The sequence below is a fragment of the Lampetra planeri genome, chromosome 74, assembly GCF_965212315.1.
Source record: "Lampetra planeri chromosome 74, kcLamPlan1.2.h2, whole genome shotgun sequence".
Lineage (NCBI taxonomy): Eukaryota > Metazoa > Chordata > Hyperoartia > Petromyzontiformes > Petromyzontidae > Lampetra > Lampetra planeri.
Window position 1 is genome coordinate 2,032,012 of NC_136179.1, and position 22,017 is coordinate 2,054,028.

Genomic DNA, 22,017 nt, shown 5'->3' on the forward strand with positions numbered 1-22,017 from the left:
CTAACCCTCACCACTCAACCTCACCACTCACCCTCACCACTCACCCTCAAAACTAACCACTCTCTCACCACTCACCCTCACCACTCAGCACTCACCCTCACCACTCACCCTCACAACTCACGCTCACCACTCACCACTCACCCCTCACCGCTCACCACTCACCCTCACCACTCACCCTCACCACTCACCCTGACCACTCACCCTCACCACTCTCCACTAACCCTCACCACTCAACCTCACCACTCACCCTCACCACTCACCCTCAAAACTAACCACTCTCTCACCACTCACCCTTACCACTCACCCTCACTACTCAGCACTCACCCTCACCACTCACCCTCACCTTAACCACTCACTTTCACCACTCACCCTCCCCACTCACCCTGACCACTCACCCTCAGCATTCACCACTCACCTTCTCCACTCACCCTCACCACTCACCCTCACCACTCACCCTCACTACTCACCACTCATCCTCACCAATCACACCCTCAACAATCACCACTCACCCTCACCACTTACCACTCACCCTCACCACTCACTACTTACCCTCACCACTCACCCTCACCATTCACCCTCACCACTCACCCTCACCACTCTCCCGCACCACTCTCCCTCACCACTCACCCTCACCACTCATCAGTCACGCTCACCACTCACCCTCACTACTCACCCTAACCACTCACCACTCACCCTCACTCACCCTCACCGCTCACCCTCACCCTGACCACTCACCACTCATCCTCACCAATCACACCCTCACCAATCACCACTTACCTTCACCACTCACCCCCACCACTCACCCTCACTACTCACCCTAACTACTCACCCTAACCACTCACCCTCACCACCACCACTCACCCTCTTCCCGTTTAAAAAAAAAACTTGCTTACGTGTCGCCAAGTATGCTTAACATTTCTTACAGACACATTCACTAATTTAGCTTTTGACATTACACATACAAAACGTCAGCTTGTACTACTGTCATGATAGCAGGTACCACCACCACAGTGATGGTGAGTGGTGAGGGTGAGTGGTGAGCGGTGAGGGTGAGTGGTGAGGGAGAGTGGTGAGTGGTGAGGGTGAGTAGTGAAGAAGAGTGGTGAATGGTGAGGGTGTGTGGTTAGTGGTGAGGGTGAGTGGTCAGGGTGAGTGGTGAGGGTGAGTGGAGAAGGTGAGTGGTGAATGGTGAGGGTGAGTGGTGAGAGTGGTGAGTGGTGAGGGTGAGTGGTGAAGGTGAGTGGTGAGTGCTGAGGGTGAGTGGAGAGGGTGAGTGGTGAGCGTGAGTGATGAAGGTGAGTGGTTAAGGTGAGGGTGGGTGGTGAGGGAGAGTGGTGGGGGTGAGGATGGTTGGTGATGGTGAGTGGTGAGCATGAGTGGTGAGGGAAAGGGGTGAATGGTGAGGGTGAGTGGTGAGGGAGAGTGGTGAGGGTGAGTAGTGGTGGTGAGGTTGAGTAGTGAGTGGTGAGGGTGAGTGGTGACGGTGATTAGTGAGTAGTGACGGTGAGTGGTGAGGAGTGAGAAAGAGTGGTGAGGAAGAATGGTGAGGGTGAGTGGTGAGCGTGAGTGGTGAGGGGTGAGCGTGAGTGGTGAGGGTCAGTGGTGAGGGTGAGTGGTGAGGGTGAGTGGTGAGTGGTGAGGGCGAGTGTGAGTGGTGAGGGGTCTGTGGTGAGTGTGTGGTGAGTGATGAGTGGTGAGGTGGTGAGGTGGTGAGGTGTTGAGTGTGAGTGGTGAGGGTGAGTGGAGAGGGTGAGTGGTGAAGGGGTCTGTGGTGTGAGTGGTGAGTGTGAGTGGTGAGTGTGAGTGGTGAGGGGTCTGTGGTGAGTGTGAGTGGTGAGGTGGTGAGGTGGTGTGAGTGGTGAGTGTGAGTGGTGAGTGGTGAGAGTGAGTGGTGAAAGTGAGTGGTGAGAGTGCGTGGTGAGGGTGAGTGGTGAGGGTGAGTGGTGAGGGTGAGTGGTGAAAGTGAGTGGTGAGAGTGAGTGGTGAGGGTGAGTGGTGAGGGTCAGTGGTGAGTGGTGAGAGATGAGTGGTGAGAGGTGAGTGGTGGTGAGTGGTCGTGGTGAGGGTGAGTGTTGAGGATGAGTGGTGATGGTGAGGGCGAGGATGATTGGTTAGGGTGAGCGTGAGTGTTGAGGGAGAAGGGTGAGTGGTGAGGGTGAGTGGTGAGAGAGTGGTGAGGAAGAGTGGTGAGGGTGAGTAGTGGTGGTGAGGGTGAGTAGTGAGGGTGAGTGAGTGGTGAGGGTGAGTGATGAGGGTGAGTGGTGAGGGTGAGTGATGGTGAGTGGTGAGTGATAGTGAGTGGTGAGGGTGAGTGAGGGAGAGTGGTGAGGGAGAGTGGTGAGGGTGTATATATTTTTGCCTATGATGACAGCAGTACATGCTGACGTTTTGTATGTTAAATGTAAAAGCAAAATGTGTGAATGTGTGTGTCTGCGACACGCAGTTTGTTAAAAAGGAAATAGGGCGATTCTAAAGTAATCTACAACCCTTGATTCCTTCGCAACGATTGCAAAAAATCGCTTCTTTTCGCGCTTGGGCTACATTTTGAATGACAGAGTTTTATTTTCATTGGTATGTTATGTTTGAAAGTTTTCAGGAGTTTTTAATAATATTTTTGCCCCGGTCAACGCCGGATATTTCCCATTCGTAGCAGTTTATATCGACTCTATAATCAACTTATTTTAAACGGGAACAGGGCGATTCTAAATGAATCTACAACCATCGATTCCTTTGCGCGATTCAGAGAATCGATTCTTGGCGTGTCGGGTTTAAAAGTAATTACACAGTTGTATTTTCATTGGTATGTAATGTTTTCAAGTTTTCAGAAGATTTTAAATGTATTTTTCCCCCGGGCAACGCTGGGTATATCGAGTTTATAGCACAAAGTGCTCGCCTGACACGTGTGGGGTGTCGAGGCTTAGTACCGTGCAGAGCCTCCGGCCTCGCCTAGATCGCCCACCCGGCCGAGGCTGGGGGCTGGGCCGCTACCCCCCCCCCCCGCGCTACAAAAATACTGTCTAATCGCTATAATTGTATTATCTACCGACCCTATAATAGTAATTGCACACATTGGGGTGGGGGGGAAGTGAAACTTTGATGTATTTACCTCAGCGTCGCGTGTTAATGCGTGTGCATATTTTTAACGGGAATTAAAAATGGCGTCCACCCTGCAGAGACAGCGTTGCTGCCCGTTGCCAGGGGCAACCGCCGTGGTCAACGCCGGTCGGCAATAGTAAATAAATAATCGATAATCGGACCCATTTAAAGGCGACGGACGAAAAATCGGAAATGCCTAAGTTCACCGCGGGGCCGGGGGCGTGCCCACCGACAAAAAATTTTCGTCATAAACCTTACGGTCTGAGAGCTAAATCCCCCGGAAGCGAGCGTACGCAGACAGACAGACAGATGGACAGACAGACAAAAAGTGACGTTTATAGGTAAGATGTTAAAAAATGTGTGGATCGGCCACATTTTAAATAATATTTTTTCCACGCAACTCATGTTATCCATAGAAACGATGATCTTGGATAACAGGAACATTTGGGCCCACAGATAAGATTCTACACGCATGACCAGAGTTTGAGGGGGGGTGGGTACGGGGGGCATCGCCGCTCCAAACTGGACACATTAATGAATTTATTTTCAGTAGTTAACAATTAAGATTAATAATACATTATATGCACCTGCGAGTCCTAATGTGAGGGTACAAAGCTGTCCGGCAAAACAACCTCCTACCTCCTCGCGGTGCCGGACGGGCAACACTGTCGTGGGCAGTGCTGTGGGGGGAGGGCCAATGCCCATTGGCCTCTCCCCTCATGGCGTCTATGACCACCACAGTGGCTAAACGGGGGCTCTGGACGGGTGCGAGGGGCTGGTAACCCCTCCACCTTCAATTAACCACCACTAAACTACGAATTAAACATAAACCTGTAATTAATAAGCTTGTGCCGGAGGCCCCGGGGGGTCAGGCTTTTATGACGTCTCCTGGCCAAACCCCATTTGGCGGAGCCAGGAGATTGAATTTTCACCCTCGGGGCTCCTCCAGAAACAACGAAAAACCATTGCGGATGGCCACGTGGAATATTCGAACGCTCACTGCGGAGGAGAGGCTGCCACTCCTCTGTCGGGAGCTGGACCGGTACCGCCTGGATCTCTGTGGCATTCAGGAGGTCCGGTGGACCGGTTCTGGCTCCTGCCACCATGAGGGGTGGACAGTCCTCTACTCGGGGCAGGAGACTGCCAAACAACAGGGTGTGGCTCTTCTTCTGAACAAAAGAATGAAGGGGGCGTGGGAGCGTGGCGGTGAGGTGTGGGAAGCTGTAAGCCCCAGGATACTTTGGGCTCGCCTTCCCATCAACCAGAGGCGAGGAGTGGTGGTCGTGGTTACTTATGCCCCCACCGAAGACGAACATCCGTGGAGGGATGCAGGCAAAGCCGATGAGTCAGACGCTTTCTATGACCTCCTGTCACAGGTGCTGGCTAAAGTGGCCACTCGGGACAGAGTCATCTTGTTGGGTGACTTCAATGCCCGAGTTGGTCATGATGCTGGCACCTGGTCTGGAGTGATTGGAAGGCATGGGCCAGATCAGCTCAATAATAACGGTAGGAGGCTGCTAGATTTTTGTGCAGCCCATGGGCTTGTAATTACCAACACGCTCTTCCGGCATCGGCGCATCCACACAACATCATGGATACATGCCGGGTCCAAGCAAGAACATCTGCTGGACTACATAGTGACGGACCAGCGGATGCGAGCCCATGTCCTTGACACCAGGACCTACCGTGGAGCTGATCTGACCTCTGACCATCGACTAGTCATCTGTAAGATGCGCCTGCCATTCTTCCACTCCGGTGGTGGGTGTACACCCAGGACCCCATTCCAACCAAAAGTGGCCTGGTCTCAGCTAGCTGATGAAAGTTGCAAGCGAGAATTTCATCATTGCTTGCAGCTGGGGTTGGCATCGTCCCCCACTCCACCTGATGTCGAGGGTAAATGGGCGAGGTTTAAGACTGTGACTCATGCAGCTGCAATGGCTGCTTTGGGTACGCGGTCCAGACCTCCCCAGAAACCCTGGCTGACGGAGGAGGTGTTCAGGTTAATTGAGAAAAAGCGACAGGCCCACTCTCATCGCCTACAGCATCCCACGTCAGAGAATGAGGAGGTTTACCGCAGCCTTCGCTCGGAGGTTCGGAGAGCCGTAAGGCGCTGTAAGGATGGGTGGTGGTCGCGGGTTGCTGAGGAGATGGAGTCTGCCTCTGTGGCCCGCGATCACAAATCACTATTTAACTCCATCAAAAAAGTAACCTGCAGCGCCACACCTATTACCATCATTAGAGGAAAAAACGGTGATCCAATCTCCGACCCCCAGGAACAGGTTTGCAGATTTGCTGAGCATTTCTGTGAGGTCCTGGGGGAGGGAAAATCTCTCAGCCAGGAAAACATCATGGCACAAAGTGGGGATAACCCTGCTGAGGCTGCGGTGCTTCAAATATTGGAAGAGGTCACCCCCTGTGAGTGGCTGGCTGAGGTACCAGCTGTTGAGGAAGTACTGAGGGCGATCCGGAGTCTGAGACCAGGGAAGGCACCGGGCAGAGATGATCTCCCAAGCGAAATGCTGAGGGAGGGTGGCGTTTGTGCACAGACTGCCCTATATGACATCATAACAACAGTCTGGACCACTGGACGGGTTCCGCAGGACTGGAAGGATGCCCTGGTGGTCCCCCTCTTTAAGAAGGGGGACCGTACCGACTGTAACAACTACAGGGGCATCTCACTCCTCAGTGTGCCGGGTAAGGTCCTGGCAAGGATTATTCAACATCGCCTTGCTAGGCACGCTGAGGAGAGGCTTGCGGAGCCCCAATGCGGTTTCAGGAAAGGGCGGTCCTGCACAGATGCCATATTTTCTGTCCGTCTGCTACAGCAGAGGTGTAGGGAATTCCAAAAAGACCTACATCTCTGCTTTATTGACCTGGTCAAGGCCTATGATACCATCAGTAGGACTGGGCTCTGGGTTGTTCTTCGTGCTTTCGGAGTCCCTGACCCTCTGCTCACGATCATTAAGGACCTTCATGATGGTGAGCGGGCCCGGGTAAAACTACGTGGCCGGGAGTCGGAGCCTTTCCCTGTACACCTTGGGGTGCGACAGGGATGTCCTCTGGCTCCCACATTATTTAACATCTATTTCGACTGCGTAGTTCGTGAAGCCTTCAATAGCTGTACCGGGGGAATTACCATTTGGCACAGATATAATGGGAGGCTGATCGACGCCCGGGTGCGATCAAGGGATGGCTCCCTATTGGTCAACCACGTTATGTATGCCGATGATTTGGTAATAGCTGCTCATTCAGAAGAGGAGTTGGAGACGCTGCTGCTGAGACTGGAGCGTGCCACTAAGAGGTGGGGCCTTACCATCAGCCCCACCAAAACTAAGCACCTGCCTGGGTATTTTGTACCATCGGGCACTCCACCCCCACAACTCCCAATCGGTGATGGGGCAGTTGTGGAGAGAGTGGAGAGTTTCCCATACCTGGGCAGTGTGCTTATGACCGGCTCCAGTTTATCAGCAGAGGTCTCACTCCGAATCAGTCAAGCGGCAATATCTTTTCATCGGTTGCGTAACGCTGTGTGGAAGCTACCTGGTCTGTCGCTCCGCACGAAGCTTCAGGTCTTCTCGGCCACGGTCATTCCCTCCCTTCTCTACGCTTGCGAAACGTGGACCCCCCTAGTGGAGCATCTTCGCCGGTTGGAAACATTTAGGCTGGCCTGCCTACGATCCATCCTGGGTTTAACCAGGCTGGATTGTGTGAGGAGCTCACAAGTCCTTGAACGATCTGGGCAAAGTCCCATCACTGAGCTCCTCCGGCAGGCAAGGCTGCGTTGGCTGGGTCATGTAGCCCGCATGCCCAGCCACCGCATGCCTAAACAGCTTTTGTTCGGCCGGATCGAGGGGGCTAAACGGGCGCGGCACGGGCTAGAGAAGAGATGGAGTGATGTGGTACAGGAGGACGTGGAGCTGAGTGGACTTGCCGATGACTGGTACCAGCGGTGTCAAGATCGGCCTCAGTGGAGGAGGCTCGTGAAGGACGCTACTGGGCAGTTGGAGGCAGTCGCCCTCCAACAACAACGGAGGGCGGAGGAGCGACGCTCACAACAACGAGCGGAGCGCCGGGTGGCTAAAGCACAGCAAGTTGGCACAGTAGGGGGCACAGGTGGTGCATCAGCCAGTCATCTCGGTCATCTCGGTCAGTCGACCCGTGGCACCTGGGTCTGCCCCGTGACCTCCTGCCAGCGGGCGTTCGACACTTCACGTGGCCTCAGGGTGCACATGGCCTGGCACAAGCGTCGTGGTGACGTCACCGCCACTTAGTGGCGAATGGCGGTTGTTGTTGTTGTTGTACAAAGCGAACTGGAACCCAACTGCTCTTCCGTTCCATGGTATTTGCAAAGAGTGATGCAAAATATGCAACCACATTCTTGTTCAAGTTCAACAGTAGCCTACATGATGAGAGTGGACAATCATGTTTAAGCGACAATCCATGACAAACCGTGCGGTTATAGGAAGATAAACCAGGATGGAAGGTCATGAAGTGGCTCGATTTCGTTTATTTAAGAATTTTGTTTTGCAATTGTTCATTAGTGGTAGTGGAAAATCACGTAAAATAATTAGGTTACAACAAAAAAATAAGAACAGAAGTCCTGTGTATAGAGCCCACTGTGAATATGGGCCAATGAACGTAAACTATACTTGTGATTCATATTCTTAGGTTTTTTTTCGGTAAAGTCACGTAGGTAAAACATCAAAATTAATGAAAATAAAATAAAATAAAACAAAAATCACGACGTTTCGGAGGCAACACAAGTCTCCGTCATCAGGTGGTACCGTCACATCCGAATTAGCTGCATTATTTTATTTTCATTAATTTTGATGTTTTACCTACGTGACTTTACCGAAAAAAAACCTAAGAATATGAATCCTTGCAGTCACGAAAGCTTCAAATCTAGAATATACTTGTGATTTCAAGTATAGTCTAACACTGTACAATAACTTTAGCAAGTAACAAGCTATAAACGTCGGAAGATAGAGCTACTCGTTATTAGTAGTGTCCAGTGTTTCCCCTATCATTTTTTTGGCCAGGTGACACCTCGCCTACTGAATATAAAAAAGTGCACGTGTGTAGTTTTCAAATGCTGTTTAACGATCGCAAATATAAGGAATTGATACACAATGTAAGAAGCAGACATTAAAATGTTATGAAGTCCACTGCCTCCCTAAATATAGAAGTCAAACTCTGCCTATGCCTACAGCTGTCATGGACAATAAAAGTCACGTATAATAGGTGTCTTTTATGTAATGTGTTAACATCAGAAATTAACGTACCATTTTACGCAAAATATGCATGCATTATATGCAAATTTATTAAAAATGTTGCGTGATTACAACTCACAGGGGCCAGTCAGGGTTACGCTGTTAATTTGCTTCACAGTAGATGTTTGGAGCACATACTCTTTGAATTGTTTTGCAGCGTCTAAAAATGCAGGCCTAAGTTTATCATCAGCCACATTTTCCAGATGTTTTAAATGGTCCTCCTCCACAGGTCTCTGGAACACGAAACACTTGCGATTCTGGGAAAGGACATAAACGTGCAAATATATTATTTACAACTATATGCCACAAACGTGCAATTTTTTTTCTACAACGGAGCAAACATGACATGAGCATAGCGTTATTACATACGGAGATGTCCCAGATGATACAAAAACATATCCAGCACAAAAGCGAATACATATTAAAAAGCATTAAGACATTATTTTGTAAATTTCATGTTCCTCAACCAAAGTCCCCAACTACCAGAAATAATTTAAAAAATCTACTTTAATTTTAATTGACACTAACCCTAAACTAACGGTTTATGATCCCAAGATACTGGGTTTGAATATCATAAAATGGTCGGCATCTAATAAGCAGTGTCAATAAAATCAAGAAAATAAATCTGGGTTTTAACATCTCAGACTAAACTTTAAAAAAACACGTGATTATTTGCAAGGCAAGTTAATTACAAAGCATGACGTAGCATTTCAAAGTCAAGAAGGTTATGACATTCAACCAAACACTGATGATATATTTTTTACTTGAACATGATTCACTTCAGAAATTATGTGAGTTAAATTTAAAAAGGCATAGTTACGTTTTAGGACCCGTTGTCTTGGGAGAAATGTTAAAAACAAATGAAAATGTTTAATTGTTTCACAGTTAATTCAGCAAATGTATTAGTAGCTGCACTATTAAAATATAATATATAACTAAATTGGATCGAAACAGAACCAGGTTTCTAGATGCTTCATCGGAAAAAAAAATATTGAGTTGGGTATTAACAGACGTTTACAATAAACTTAAATAAAATAATAGCAATAACCATATGCGCATGAAAAAAAACCTTTGTAAATAGATGAAACATATGATTCCACTAAAACATGAATGACTTGTTCAAGTTTATGCTTGAAACTTACATTACAATGGAAAATAATTCGGAGAAATAGAAACAAATATTATTGGCTCCCATCTGTCACATTTTATAAGACAGCACCATGTCACATTGTGTGTAAGGTCTGAAAGTGATTCTAGAATTAGTTCTGAGCTGCCAACTTCTGTAGTTCATTACTGACATTTCCAACGTAATATATTGTTAACATTTCTTACCTTCAAGTAGGTGCATAGCGTGTTTCGCTGATTTCTCAGTTCCTCGTGTTTTGGCGGATTCAGGTAGTGCTCCATGTACTCATCAGCTGTGCAAGACGTTTGATTTATCATAAGGTCCAGTGTGAAGTCACGTATGCACACGATGAAATTTGGGAAGTAGTTATGAACGTCCAATTCCTGTTCATTTTCTCTTTGTGTATTTTTTGTCTGCACATGCTCAGTGATGTTGGTTATAAAGCTGCAAGTAGGTGTAGTTGAGAAAAACTCTTAAATCATCGCCATAATTTATCCTATACATTTATACAATATAAACTGCATATATCAGTTTACATAATGTTGGTTGAATTTCAGTGAGACTTTAACACAGTTCATCATCGTTTCACGGTATCTACACTGCTAGATGAAGGCCTCCCCAATCCGCCACAACGTTTTGTGTGTTTAGTTTGTTGTCCTTCCCCCGCATCTCCGATTAGCACAGTTGGCTATATATGGTGCGAAAGAAATTAAACATAGCCGGGCAATTTTAGATACATACATACAACCCAGCGATAAATCAATCCACCTCGCACCTGCACACGATCTGATTTAAACAGTGCATCTTCTCAGTGGAATCCTCTCAGATGCGTTCCATTCCTTGCGTGCCACTATTATAATTATTATTCTTGACATATACCAATGTGTCCTGCCAAGCCCACTTAATTTTGTTAAGTGTTAATGTCTATTCTCTAATCCACGTGTTCCTATTTCTGTCTCTCCATGAAATTCCAAGCATGCGTCTCTCCATGCTTCATTACACACTTTCAGTTATTGTTCTATAAGTTTAGTTAATGACCATATTTCTGAACCATGTGTCAAAGCAGGGTTGTACCTGCTGATTAAAAATGTTCTTCCTTTGGTACATTGGTATGTTGCTATAATTAAGTTCAGCTTTTCAAAAGCACTTCAATCTGCTGTCCACTTTACTCCATCATGTTATCCTGGTCACATCCAACAGCTGTCCCAGATGCCAATTCTCGACTGTGCTTTGTAGTTTTATCCCTTTGACATACCGCCATTGGTTTAGCAGACTTGTTGGATTAGACTTTGGCTTTGCTCATATTTACACTAATCCCAACTTCCCAGGCTTATTTATTAATTTCTCATACTGCTCGGGGCTCCTAGAGAGGATGGCTACAAGTGCATACAGTATGTGGTGCTGTGAATGACTTAAGGGTTGTCACGTAAAAAGAACATGACAATTCGTCACTAGAACAGCACACCAGTGTGTTGGAGAGCCAAGCCACAACATTTACAAACTGAGTATGACGTTTCGCCAGTAATTACAACTAGCTTCATCAGGCAACAGCCAGATTTGTGGAGAAGTCTTACTGTTTCGTTCTTTATGTAGAGGTGTAGATGTGTCGACCACCCTTATGCGTTCTTGCGCAATGTGGGGGGGGGGGTTACCGTGGAAACGTACATTATGCATGTGCATTATGCGAGCCCTTTGAAAAAGCTTTCGTGACTGCAGGAATTCATATTCTTTGGGTCTTTAGGTAAAGTCACGTAGGTAGGTTGAAAGAAAATAAAAAAACTACGACGTCGTAGATAGGTTGAAAATAAATAACTACGACGTCGTAGTGTTTTTTGTTATTTTATTTCAAGCTATCTACGTGACTTTACCGAAAGACCAAAAGAATACCATACAAAAATTAAGCGATTCATATTGCATAACGTACAGTAATTCTAAAATGTATTTAAATTTGACTTGTTATGTTGATACTACACATAACACTGCAAAATAAAAAAAACTGTGAAAATATTTTTACTTATCGGCAAAATTGGCAGGAAAATTAAATGTATTGAAGCTGTACGCTTTTTGGCGTCTTCTGGCCTAACATCGTTTGAGACTAGGCTTGAAAGAATGCTGTCTCTGGTGTGGACCAATCAGTTTCAAAGATAATGCATATATTATCAGAGTGTTTTTTGTTTGCATTCTGACCACAAGTATTGCGGTTAATGCAGACATGATTTCTTGTAAAATATTTCAGTTTGGTGTTTAAACATCTCAACACTTGTTTTGTTGACAGAAAAAAGGAGAAAACCTATTCTCATATTTTGGTACTGGCAAAGGAGGTCCCATGATGTACTAAAGTCTCGTCTGTTTTTTATAGCCATGAGTTTTTCTGTCTATTTCTGTCTCAGTCCAGTCATCTTAGCATAGTTTTGTTCTAAGGTCCGTGCCAGTGCCCCTTAGACAAATGTATTCCCTGCTAAAATGAGCATGGAAGCGGTGCCGTCATCATTACAACATTTAGCCTGTGGTTAAAGTCCCACATTCCTATTCCAGAGATGAGTATCGGAAAACCCACTGCTGACTTCACCACAAAGTGGTATATACTTTATCTACCACACAGGAATGATGGACTGAGTCATCCCCGAAGGAGGATTTAAACTCCGAGCATTCCTCAAAGAGTCACTCCATGACGTTTTTCTGGGTAAGCAATTGTATTATTCATAAACGAATATATATGTAGTATAGTAAATACGGCGGGAGACTACTTGACGGGTAGCACACTTTTATTAACATTCACTTAGCCACAACGACACGTGTAGCCAACTACAGCCTACGCTACGCGTTCCACCCGGCTACACACACGCGGGCTCTCCGGCCCCGTAGCTCCCAGGGGAACTCCCAGACCCACCCCGGCTGGGGTATGGGTTCCGACCACTGGGTCCCACAGCCGGCCCTCACACGGACGTCCGGCCCCGGGTCCCACGGTCTCGCCTCTGAACCACACAGGGACATCGGGGCTAGGGGTCTCAGGGCCCTATCTCTTCCTCCTCCGTCTTCTGTCTTCACTGGTTACCAACTCCCCGAGTGCTGCTGCGCATCACCCTAAATAGTCCTCTGCTCCAGGGGGCGGGGCCTATGCGGACCGCGATCTGGACATCTGTCTGCGGACCGCGATGTAGCCACACCCGACCGGCTCTCACACGATCCCCCCCCCTTGTCAGCACGCACCGCCACTACACCACGCGATGTAGCCACACCCAACGCGCTCTCACACGATCCCCCCTGCCAGCGCGTACCGCCACTACATATAGACACAAACAACATTTGTTCAACAAATGAGAAGGATACTTGAGTTGCTCTAAGCTGTGATGATCAAGGACCCCCATGATGTTCCACACCAGCGTGGTGCTCATCAGGACAGCCATGACAAAAATCCACATGTCATGGTGTTCATCTCCCTGCATGACAACACATGGAAAATGTACAAACCTTCTGTTATGATTGTTACATCAGCGGTAGGTTGAGTAGTGACATGGCAGTTATCTCAATGCACTCTGAACGTGGCTCCTGAGTTTGATTCCATACTACAGTGTCAACTCAAACTTTAATTAGTACTTGGTGCAATTTGTGAACATAATTTGAGAGACAAAGGCAGGGAGACATGGTTCTGACCACACCACTCCATGGACCTCAATTTCGTCCTTCATATATGCTTACTAACACTGTGTACAATAGTCTAAATGAAATATATGCTCATGAAATACAACGGTTATTCCTCATAGCCAATCTATGGTATTTTCATATAGTACTATTTATTTACAGCCTTTTGTAAATCATATATCTTGTATCCCTTAGGTTCCTGGATGATGATAATAAATGCCATTTCTGGTGGGGCTTCACTTGGCTCCAGAGACCAATAGACAGCACTTCCACATTTAAAGCTGTACAGGAGTTGAATCATGTGCAGTGCAGCAGGTGTGGGGGTGTTATAGATGAGGAGGGTGTACACAAGACCAATAACCTATTGTCGCAGGGGCGGTTTCTTCATTAGGGCGATTGGGCGACGCACCACCAATGTCATTCAACCACAGAGTCATGCTAGCCGTTACTGTGCCTCTGGATATAGTCCAATCAGCGTCATGTCACGTTCTGTGGAGTACCGCCTCTTTTTGGGCGATTTCACTCCGGCTGAGAATCGCCCCGAGTGGCCCCATAGACTTACATTCAAAGATGTTTTTTTTTCGAACGGGGGCGCTGCAATTCATTCTCTATGGCTTCCGGGAGGGCTCGCCCTAACGTGCTTACGTCATCATACGTAAGCACGTTTTATCCAACAATATAATTTGTCGCCACCTAGTGGAATCTTTAATAAAATAAACTTGAGTGGATTGTATATTAATAGTGAGTATAGAAACAAACAAGATGTATTGTAAGAGTCACTTTATTTTTCATTAATATTAAAGAAGTGAAGTTGCCTTTACATGCTTAAGCTGTTAATTTATCCATTGCATGGGTGGACCTTATCCTTATCAATCATCCAGACATTTGCCTCCCCTGAGAGATTTTGCAGGAGCCGCCACTGTATTGTCGTGTATATAAAAATACAAGCCTGAGCAACAGAAATCAAGAACACCGTGAGACAACAATTTAACATAAAGCTATATATTCGAGACAGCACTTCAACACTCAGGGTGTGCATACTCTCCTGCGAGTCCACGGTGACGCGAATTGTTTGAAAAATGTAATTCTCAGAGCAATGTCTTTTTTCCTAGGACATAGCTGGCATAACCATATGAGCAGTAGGATGGGCCTTAGACGTTTTAAGCTGCTTTAGCACATCACTTTAAATACTTGAAGTAATGTTTTAAAGTGCGCCATCAGTGGACAGTTATCAGCATAAAACGGCTCCTGAAAATATATAATCCTTTTGCGTTCTAATTTCTCGAAGCCAAAGATGTGAAAATAAAGGACTTCGTACTGCTCTTTGTCTGGCTCGTACACGTTGACCTGTTGGGTTTTGACCCTATCAAGAGATAAAGCTCGTGCTGCCATATGAACCTTATGGCGGGACCCCATGGTCCTGAATAAACGGAAGTCAAAATCGCAAATAATAAAATCATTATATTTTGGCGTCTCCATCCCACCGTGCACATAAACATCGTGACCCACCTGGCGCCGATCATTCTGTTGTCATGTCGTACAAGCGCAGCGAGGACTAATGCGCAGAATAGCTGAACAAGCAAATGCACTCCATGCTCGGGTACGGGCATGATCATAAGTCTTATCCAAAGCTGCTCAAACTGCCTACACGACTTAAGTCCTTTATTTGTCATAACGATATGCATAATACAGTGAAACTGCTCTCTTATCTTCATTATTATTTGTGATTTACCAATGTCTGCATCCAGGACCAATCTATGACAATCCTATTACCTGCACATATTTAATCTCTCCTGTTGATAATACTTCTCTTGTCCGTATGCATCTGTACAGATCGTTTTTTTTTTGCGGTTAAGCCATAGTCCCCACATACTGCTCGTATCAATGTGGATAAGAGGAGCAGCGACCCACTACTTTGTAGAGTAACATTGGTATAAACGCTTGTTACAATATGAACAGAGCATTGAAAACGCGTACTCTTTTATGTACTGTTTACAAAGTGTGTTCACAAATCCACACTGAGAAACACGATGATTGACAGAGGGGTGTACATTTTTTTCGATAGTATATTTAAATAGAGGTATTGCAGGTAATTAGTTCTCAGTTTTAAAGGCATAGACAACATTTGCCACCATTCTTCAAACCCATTGGTGAAAAAGAGCAAAGTTTTTGTTTACACTATATGTTTATGGCAGGTCCCGCCATAAGATAAATATCTCTCCAGGTCAATGAATAACACAAGCTCTACCTTGGTAAGGTAGCAGTCTAGGGAGGAGCATAAATACACTTCTGGATGACAGCATCTACACACCATACAGAAAAGGATTGTTTTTTTTTTAAATAATAATACTTCAGAAAGTTGGTCCTTGTGGATTGATGTAATTTCCTATGTTAATTTCGAAAAAGGGCCGCTATACATGTGTAGTGACATAGCACTGACTGTTGTACAGCAGCTGCAACTGCCTGTGGGCACTTAAAACACACGCCGCTGAGTATGTACAGTGAGGGAAAAAAGTATTTGATCCCCTGCTGATTTTGTACGTTTGCCCACTGACAAAGAAATGATCAGTCTATAATTTTAATGGTAGGTTTATTTGAACAGTGAGAGACAGAATAACAACAAAATCCAGAAAAACGCATGTCAAAAATGTTATAGATTTGCATTTTAATGAGGGAAATAAGTATTTGACCCCCTCTCAATCAGAAAGATTTTTGGCTCCCAGGTGTCTTTTATACAGGTGTAGAGGAGTAAAATGGGGACATGACGTCAGGTGTGCCGTTCAGTGCGATGACGTCACGTCTCCTAGGGTACTTAAGGGAGACCCCGTGACGTAAGCGGGGTCACTGTGGGAATGGGTAGAGTACGAAGGGTGAAGCGGGAACCAGGGGTAGAGAGGGATTGAATATTGAGTCTGGGGAGAAGCCGGTGGTAGGCGTAGAGGTGCTTCTCTCTCCGGGAGTCCACGATCCGACACGAGAGAGAGAGAGACCGGAGCTAGCCGGCAGGGACCCGGACTCAGAGTAGGACACCTAGCCTCTGGGAGTTGTGTACCCTGTGTATTATTGTAACAGCTTTAATAAACCCTGGTGAAAGCCCATAACATACCTCCATCTCTGAGTGCGTCCGTGGTAACTCCTCTACACAGGTAACGAGCTGAGATTAGGAGCACACTCTTAAAGCGAGTGCTGGAGGGGCGCTGAGCGCCGGGTGCCCCAATTGAACGTTCTAAGGGCACGTGGCCGAAAGTGGGCCTCGATTGGAGGAGTCAAGGGCACGTGGCCTGAAGCGGTGCCTCGATTAGAGGATATTCTTAGGTTTTTTCGGTAAAGTCAGGTAGGTAAAAACATTAAAATTAAAATTAATAAAAGTAAAATAAAAATAAAATAAAAATCACGACGTTTCGGAGGCAACACAAGCTTCCGTCTTCAGGTGGAACCGTCACAGCACGATAGCTGTATCAAGTGAGAGAAATTCCAAGAGAACAGTCCTTGTATATATACTGGTTGAGGGTGGGAGGAGCCAAGGTAGGCCCTGAATATTATTTTTGTGAGGTTCGGTGCGGCTGAAACAGGCTGTTAGGAATGAGCCTTTGTTGTGTGAACTAGGTGCGGATGATGTAAAGGTGCGTGTAAATGGGACTGAGCCTTTTGTTATGTAGAGGTGGTGCGGCTGAAATCGCTGCCAGGAATGAGTCTTTGTTGTGTAGAATGGTTGACTGAGCCTTTTGTTATGTAGAGGTGGTGCGGCTGAAATCGCTCCCAGGAATGCTCCAAATATGTCTAGTTAAATCCTTTTTGCATGGTTAATAACATCTTTCCAATGATTACTAAGTTTGTACCCATCATTACGGTTGAAATTATGTCTGTGTTTGTATATTTGGATGGCCTCGTGTACAAACCTTTGATGGTAGCCAGGAGGCTTGCAGAGCACCTTGGTCTCTGAAAATGCAATTTCATGAGAGCCCACAGCGTTGTAGCAATGATCGGCAACGGCGGAAGAATCAGTTTTGCCGTATTTCAGATCTGACTTGTGCTCGCGGACACGATCAGAGATATGACGTTTCGTTTCCCCAATGTAACAATCACCACAGCTGCAACTCAGTTTATAGACTCCAGGGTATTGCAAGTCAGGAATGACATCCTTCACAGATGGAATTAGATCACGGATTTTATGTACTGTACTGAATCGGATCGAAGCTAAAGCTGATTAAAAAAAAAACTGCCTTCAATCAACTATAGGACAACAAAGCTTGTCTTCCCTTGCACTACCCTCTATTAAGAATGAGATCGTGCGAAGAACACCATTTGAAAATGTTATTGCTCATTTTTCAATAAAAAAAAATATGTAAATGTTCATCTCCGGTGATCATTTATTTCACCTTATGACAAAAGAAGATTGATATTACATGACTCTGACTATTTTATATACACTTTGTCTTTCTTTGCTTTATGAATATGCAATAAACTTTCGATGAATGCAACTGCATTAAAGACAATATAAATAAATGCATGTATGTGTTTAGGTGGGAACTCAATAAATGAGCATAGTCTCAGTTTAAGTAACCATGAAGATTCATGAAATCTACCACTTGAATTTGGGCCTCACCATATCCGGGAAATCATGACTGATTTGGGCCAACAAAAATATATTCTGAACAAGCTCCTAATCACAAATTTCACTTAAAAAATGGCCGCAAAACCCAGTACTAAACGTATTTTCCTTACCGACCAAGGCATGCAAGGCTCTACTCCAAATTCCGTAATTTACATTTATCCTGACATCGCACTATGTGAAGTGACATAGCGCTAACTGCTGTCCAGTAGCGGCAACTGCGGTGGACAGGTAGCACATACGCCGTCGAGCATATACACGGTGTGTGCCGGCAGGGTGTAGGAACTGGGGCAAGGGTCATGGAAGACCTCATCTGGAAGCCCCTGGAACCTGCTAATGGGATCCAAAAGGGAGGCGCGGCCAAGGCGGAGCCAAACAGTGCCGAGTAGGATAAAAGCAACGGAGAGCAAGAGCTTCGGGCTGCCAGTTCTGGTAAGTGGACTGGTCTTCTCGTCGCTGTCATCTTCGCAGCTTTCGTCGCTGCCGCATTCACTCGATAATTGTGTGGCTGGACAGTTGTTGACTGTCTTGGTCGATGCTGTCAGTGTAACGCAGTCAGGGTTGTGTCTAGGGTGGGCTATATGACTTGGAAGGAACGAACGAGGGTGAACCTGTGAACCTAAGAGTGTCAATTAAGAAGGTGCCTCCTCAAGAATCTCTATGGGGATGGGGCTCCCACCTGAGGTATTGCCGAGGGGTGACGAGCAGAGTTTCGGGGCTGGAGCCTCGGAGGGTCCCCTTGCAGAAACGACGCCCACCATTGCTGGCGCTGGAGAAACGTCCGCCATTACGCGCACACCAGAGACCACACGGCAGGACGCCACCATCTTGTGCGGGGTGGTAAGGGCACGGTCGGAGCCTGCCATTTCGGAGGAGCCGTGTGGTGTGCAATCTGCAGGGGCTGCCATTGAAATTGGGCAAAACGGTGCCGAGCGCACCCTACGGCTTCCACACATCAAAGAATTTGTCGATACCGGTGGCGATTAGAGCGCCTTCACTTGGAGGGTTGAAGCGGCATTCTGGTCATTACATTGGTCGGAGGAAGAGGCGTTTGTCGCTCTGCTGACCGTCTTTAATGACGACGCTCTAGCGGTGTTCAGGTCGATTCCCCCTGAAAAGAAGAAGACATTACAAGGTGCGTATGCCGAGATGGCTGAAGTCTACGAACCACCTTCCGATACTCGACGAAAGTTTAAGCAATGGAGGTGGGGGAGCTCTGAGTCTCCTCTCGCCTACCGTAGCACTCTGATGGCGTTGGCTGTGGCTGCCTACCCTGATGTTAAACAAGAGGCCCTTGATTCGTTGGTCATGGGACGTATGTTGGCTCTGGCAAGGGACATGGGGGTGGTTTTGCCTGCATGTGGATACGATGTGCAGTCATCTCGATGGGTCGCCAGATGTCTTCACGCACACGAGAGCCTGCAGCGGTGGACTCAGATGGCTGCATTGATGGGTGATCCCAGTCGGGACGGGGAGTCTATGGGTTGTTCGCTGACAAAGGTTGTGGATATTTCACCTGAGGACACTTCCAAGGGTGATCTCGCTGCTGCGGTTCCTCGTTGGGATTTGAGACCGGGTGACGCTGCACGTCACCGAGGTTTCATCAGACCATGTCAGCATGATGACTGGGGAGATCAACGACCGCCCATGACCTGCTTCAGGTGTGGCCGGCTGGGCCACTTCGCGTGGGATTGCCGGGGTCGCCCACATTCACCGAAATCGGCTGCTGCTCCGTGTCCTGCTGCCTCTCAGATGGCTCAACATCCTCCCCCACAGGCGAGTCGGTATGCGTCGGACACCCGGCAAAATTCACCACCTCATGCATCTCATGACATGGGACACATTTGTTCACATCGCGATTTGTGTGTTGAGACTGTGCATTCGGGTTCGGTCGCTAAAGGTTGGCCTGTTTCAGTAACACAATGGAAAAAACTAGCGCGTCGCGTGGTCGCGGCGGCTGCGGGATCCTCAGCTGTGCCTGACTCGATTCAGGGTATGGATGTTCACGTCTTAGTGGATACGGGGGCTTCCGCTACGGTTATTTCAGACGTTATCTTTCAGTTACTGTCGATTACCATTTCGCAAGTCCGTCCGGCCATTGATGCTTGTGTTGCTGCAAATAGCAGTAGCATGGGCATCATGGGCTAGGTGGATGCCCATATTGCAATCGGGGAGGTTGCTGCATCAGGACCGGTTTTGATTTCCAGGTCGTTGGCCATGCCCTGCCTATTGGGCACTGATTTCCTTAGGAGAATGACAGTTACAATCCTGGTGAATCAGGACTGCTTAGGAATGCCCTCGGGTCGCAAATAGTTTTTTCGACCGTCGCCATTGTTGCGCTCACCGCCATGCGCCTCCATGCAATCCCTAGTTGATGTCACGGTCGAGATTCTGCCAGGTTCCCAAATGCTGTTGACGTTGCGTTATTATAAAGGGATCGGATGCGATAATTCGGCAGCTGAGGTCCTCCTGACCCCATCTAATACTGCCACCCGAGGTCTGACGCTTGTCAGCGCATAAACAATCGTTCGCTCCAGGCAGGCTCCGTTTTTGCGGGTTCTTAAGAAAGGGCCGGAGGCGGTTGTTGTTCCCGCTGGTACGGTGTTAGCTCACGCCACCACCGTCTTTTCAGAACATGACACGGTTGAGTCAAAGTGATAAGTGGGTGCGACTCATTCCTGTTCTGTTTCGGATGATCGATGGGTCTCAGAGTTATGCAGGGAGAATGTGTCATTGTCTTCTGATCAATAGAGCAAGTTGCGTTCACTTCTGTGTGAATTCTCGGATGTCTTTAGTAAAAACGATTTCGATCTGGGACGCATGTCCCTTTTGTCTAACCATATTGATATGGGTGAGGCCAGCCCTATTCGTCAAAATTCGCACCAGTTGAGTCCAATGCGCACCAGTTGAGTCCAAGTTGAACAAGGTTTCAATGGCCGACGTGTATCCGCTCCCGCGCATGGATGACTCCCTTGATGCTTTGTCCGGGGCCAGGTATTTCTCGACTCTCGATTTGTCTACCGGTTTTTGGCAGTTGCCCTTGGATGACTCGTCGAAACCGAAAGCTGTTTTCTGTACACCTCAGGAACTATTTCAGTTTAGTAGCCTTTCGATGGGCTTGAATTCGGCTCCGACTACCTTTCAATGCTTGATGGAGCTCGTCTTGGCTGGCCTACAGCAGGACACTTGCTCATTTATTTAAACAATGTTATTGTTTTAAGTCGTACTTTTGATGAACACCTTTTTCGATAGGATGCGCTCTGCTAACCTGAATTTTTAAAACCCAAAAAATGTCACTTGTTGCAAAATTCGGTGCGTTATCTGGGTCATATTGTCAGCTCCGACGGCATCACCACGGACCCGGTGAAAACTGCATGTGTTCGCGATTGGCCAACCCCCACGTGCGTGGGTGATGTACACAGTTTAGTTGGATTTGCGTCGTATTACCGACCGTTCGTGCCAAATTTGACTATGGTCGCTAAACCCTTGCACGCGTTGACTGCTAAAAATCAGAGGTTTAAATGGGGTCCAGAGGAGGAAGCTGCATTCGTTTCCTTCAGCGAACGATTGTCTGACGCGCCCACGCTCCATTGAAAAACGGTGTTGAGAAGGTGGCTGCTTACGGCAGCCGTGTCCTTTCCCCTGCAGAAAGTTGCTATTGTGTCACTCGGAGGGAACTTTTGGCCATTGTATATTTTGTACGACAATACAGGCCTTACCTCTACAGCAGGAAATTTGTTGCCCGCACCGATCATGCGGCTCTCCAATACTCCTTGAAATTCGAGCAGCCAGCCGGCCAGCTATCTTGTTGGCTCGAAATATTACAGGAGTTCTCATTCGATGTGGTTTATCGGAAGGGTTCCCAGCATTGTAACATAGATGCCCTGTCGCGACTGCTGCATGCGTCTCGTTGCACGTGTTCCTCTGGAATGAGTCGTTGCGCACCTGTTGCCTCGCTACCATGAACTGTCATGTCAGTGGTGACTGATTCGACTACGCACGGTACAGATACACCAGCAGCTGCTGGACAACTCCTTAGGGACTTTGCGTCGTCAGGCGGAGGACACATGAGTCTTCCATGTCGGATGAAGGTGGCCGATTAGCTTTTCATGGCAGCCTTTTGATGTGGAGGGAAGATATGCTGAATCGCTGTTGGATTGTGGTTCCCGTTGCTCTCCATTATGGCTTGGTTCGCATGCTGCATGGAGAAAAATGGTTGCACCTCGGTGTCCAAAATTCTTTTCTGAATTTGCAGCAGGATTATTATTGGC

The 22,017-nt window shown here is 47.2% G+C and overlaps 1 protein-coding gene across 7 annotated transcripts in view; it reads right to left on the reverse strand.

The window, feature by feature from the left end:
• Nucleotides 1–22,017, reverse strand: part of LOC144737870 (guanylate-binding protein 2-like) — a 234,684-nt gene that overhangs the window by 202,509 nt on the left and 10,158 nt on the right. For all 7 annotated transcript variants that reach the window (XM_078620753.1, XM_078620754.1, XM_078620752.1 and 4 more), the window contains exons 3-5: nucleotides 12,823–12,932; nucleotides 9,699–9,936; nucleotides 8,446–8,623 (exon numbers count right to left, since the gene is read on the reverse strand). In XM_078620753.1, coding sequence (XP_078476879.1) covers nucleotides 8,446–8,623; nucleotides 9,699–9,936; nucleotides 12,823–12,932 — 526 coding nt within the window. The remainder of the gene's footprint in view (nucleotides 1–8,445; nucleotides 8,624–9,698; nucleotides 9,937–12,822; nucleotides 12,933–22,017) is intronic.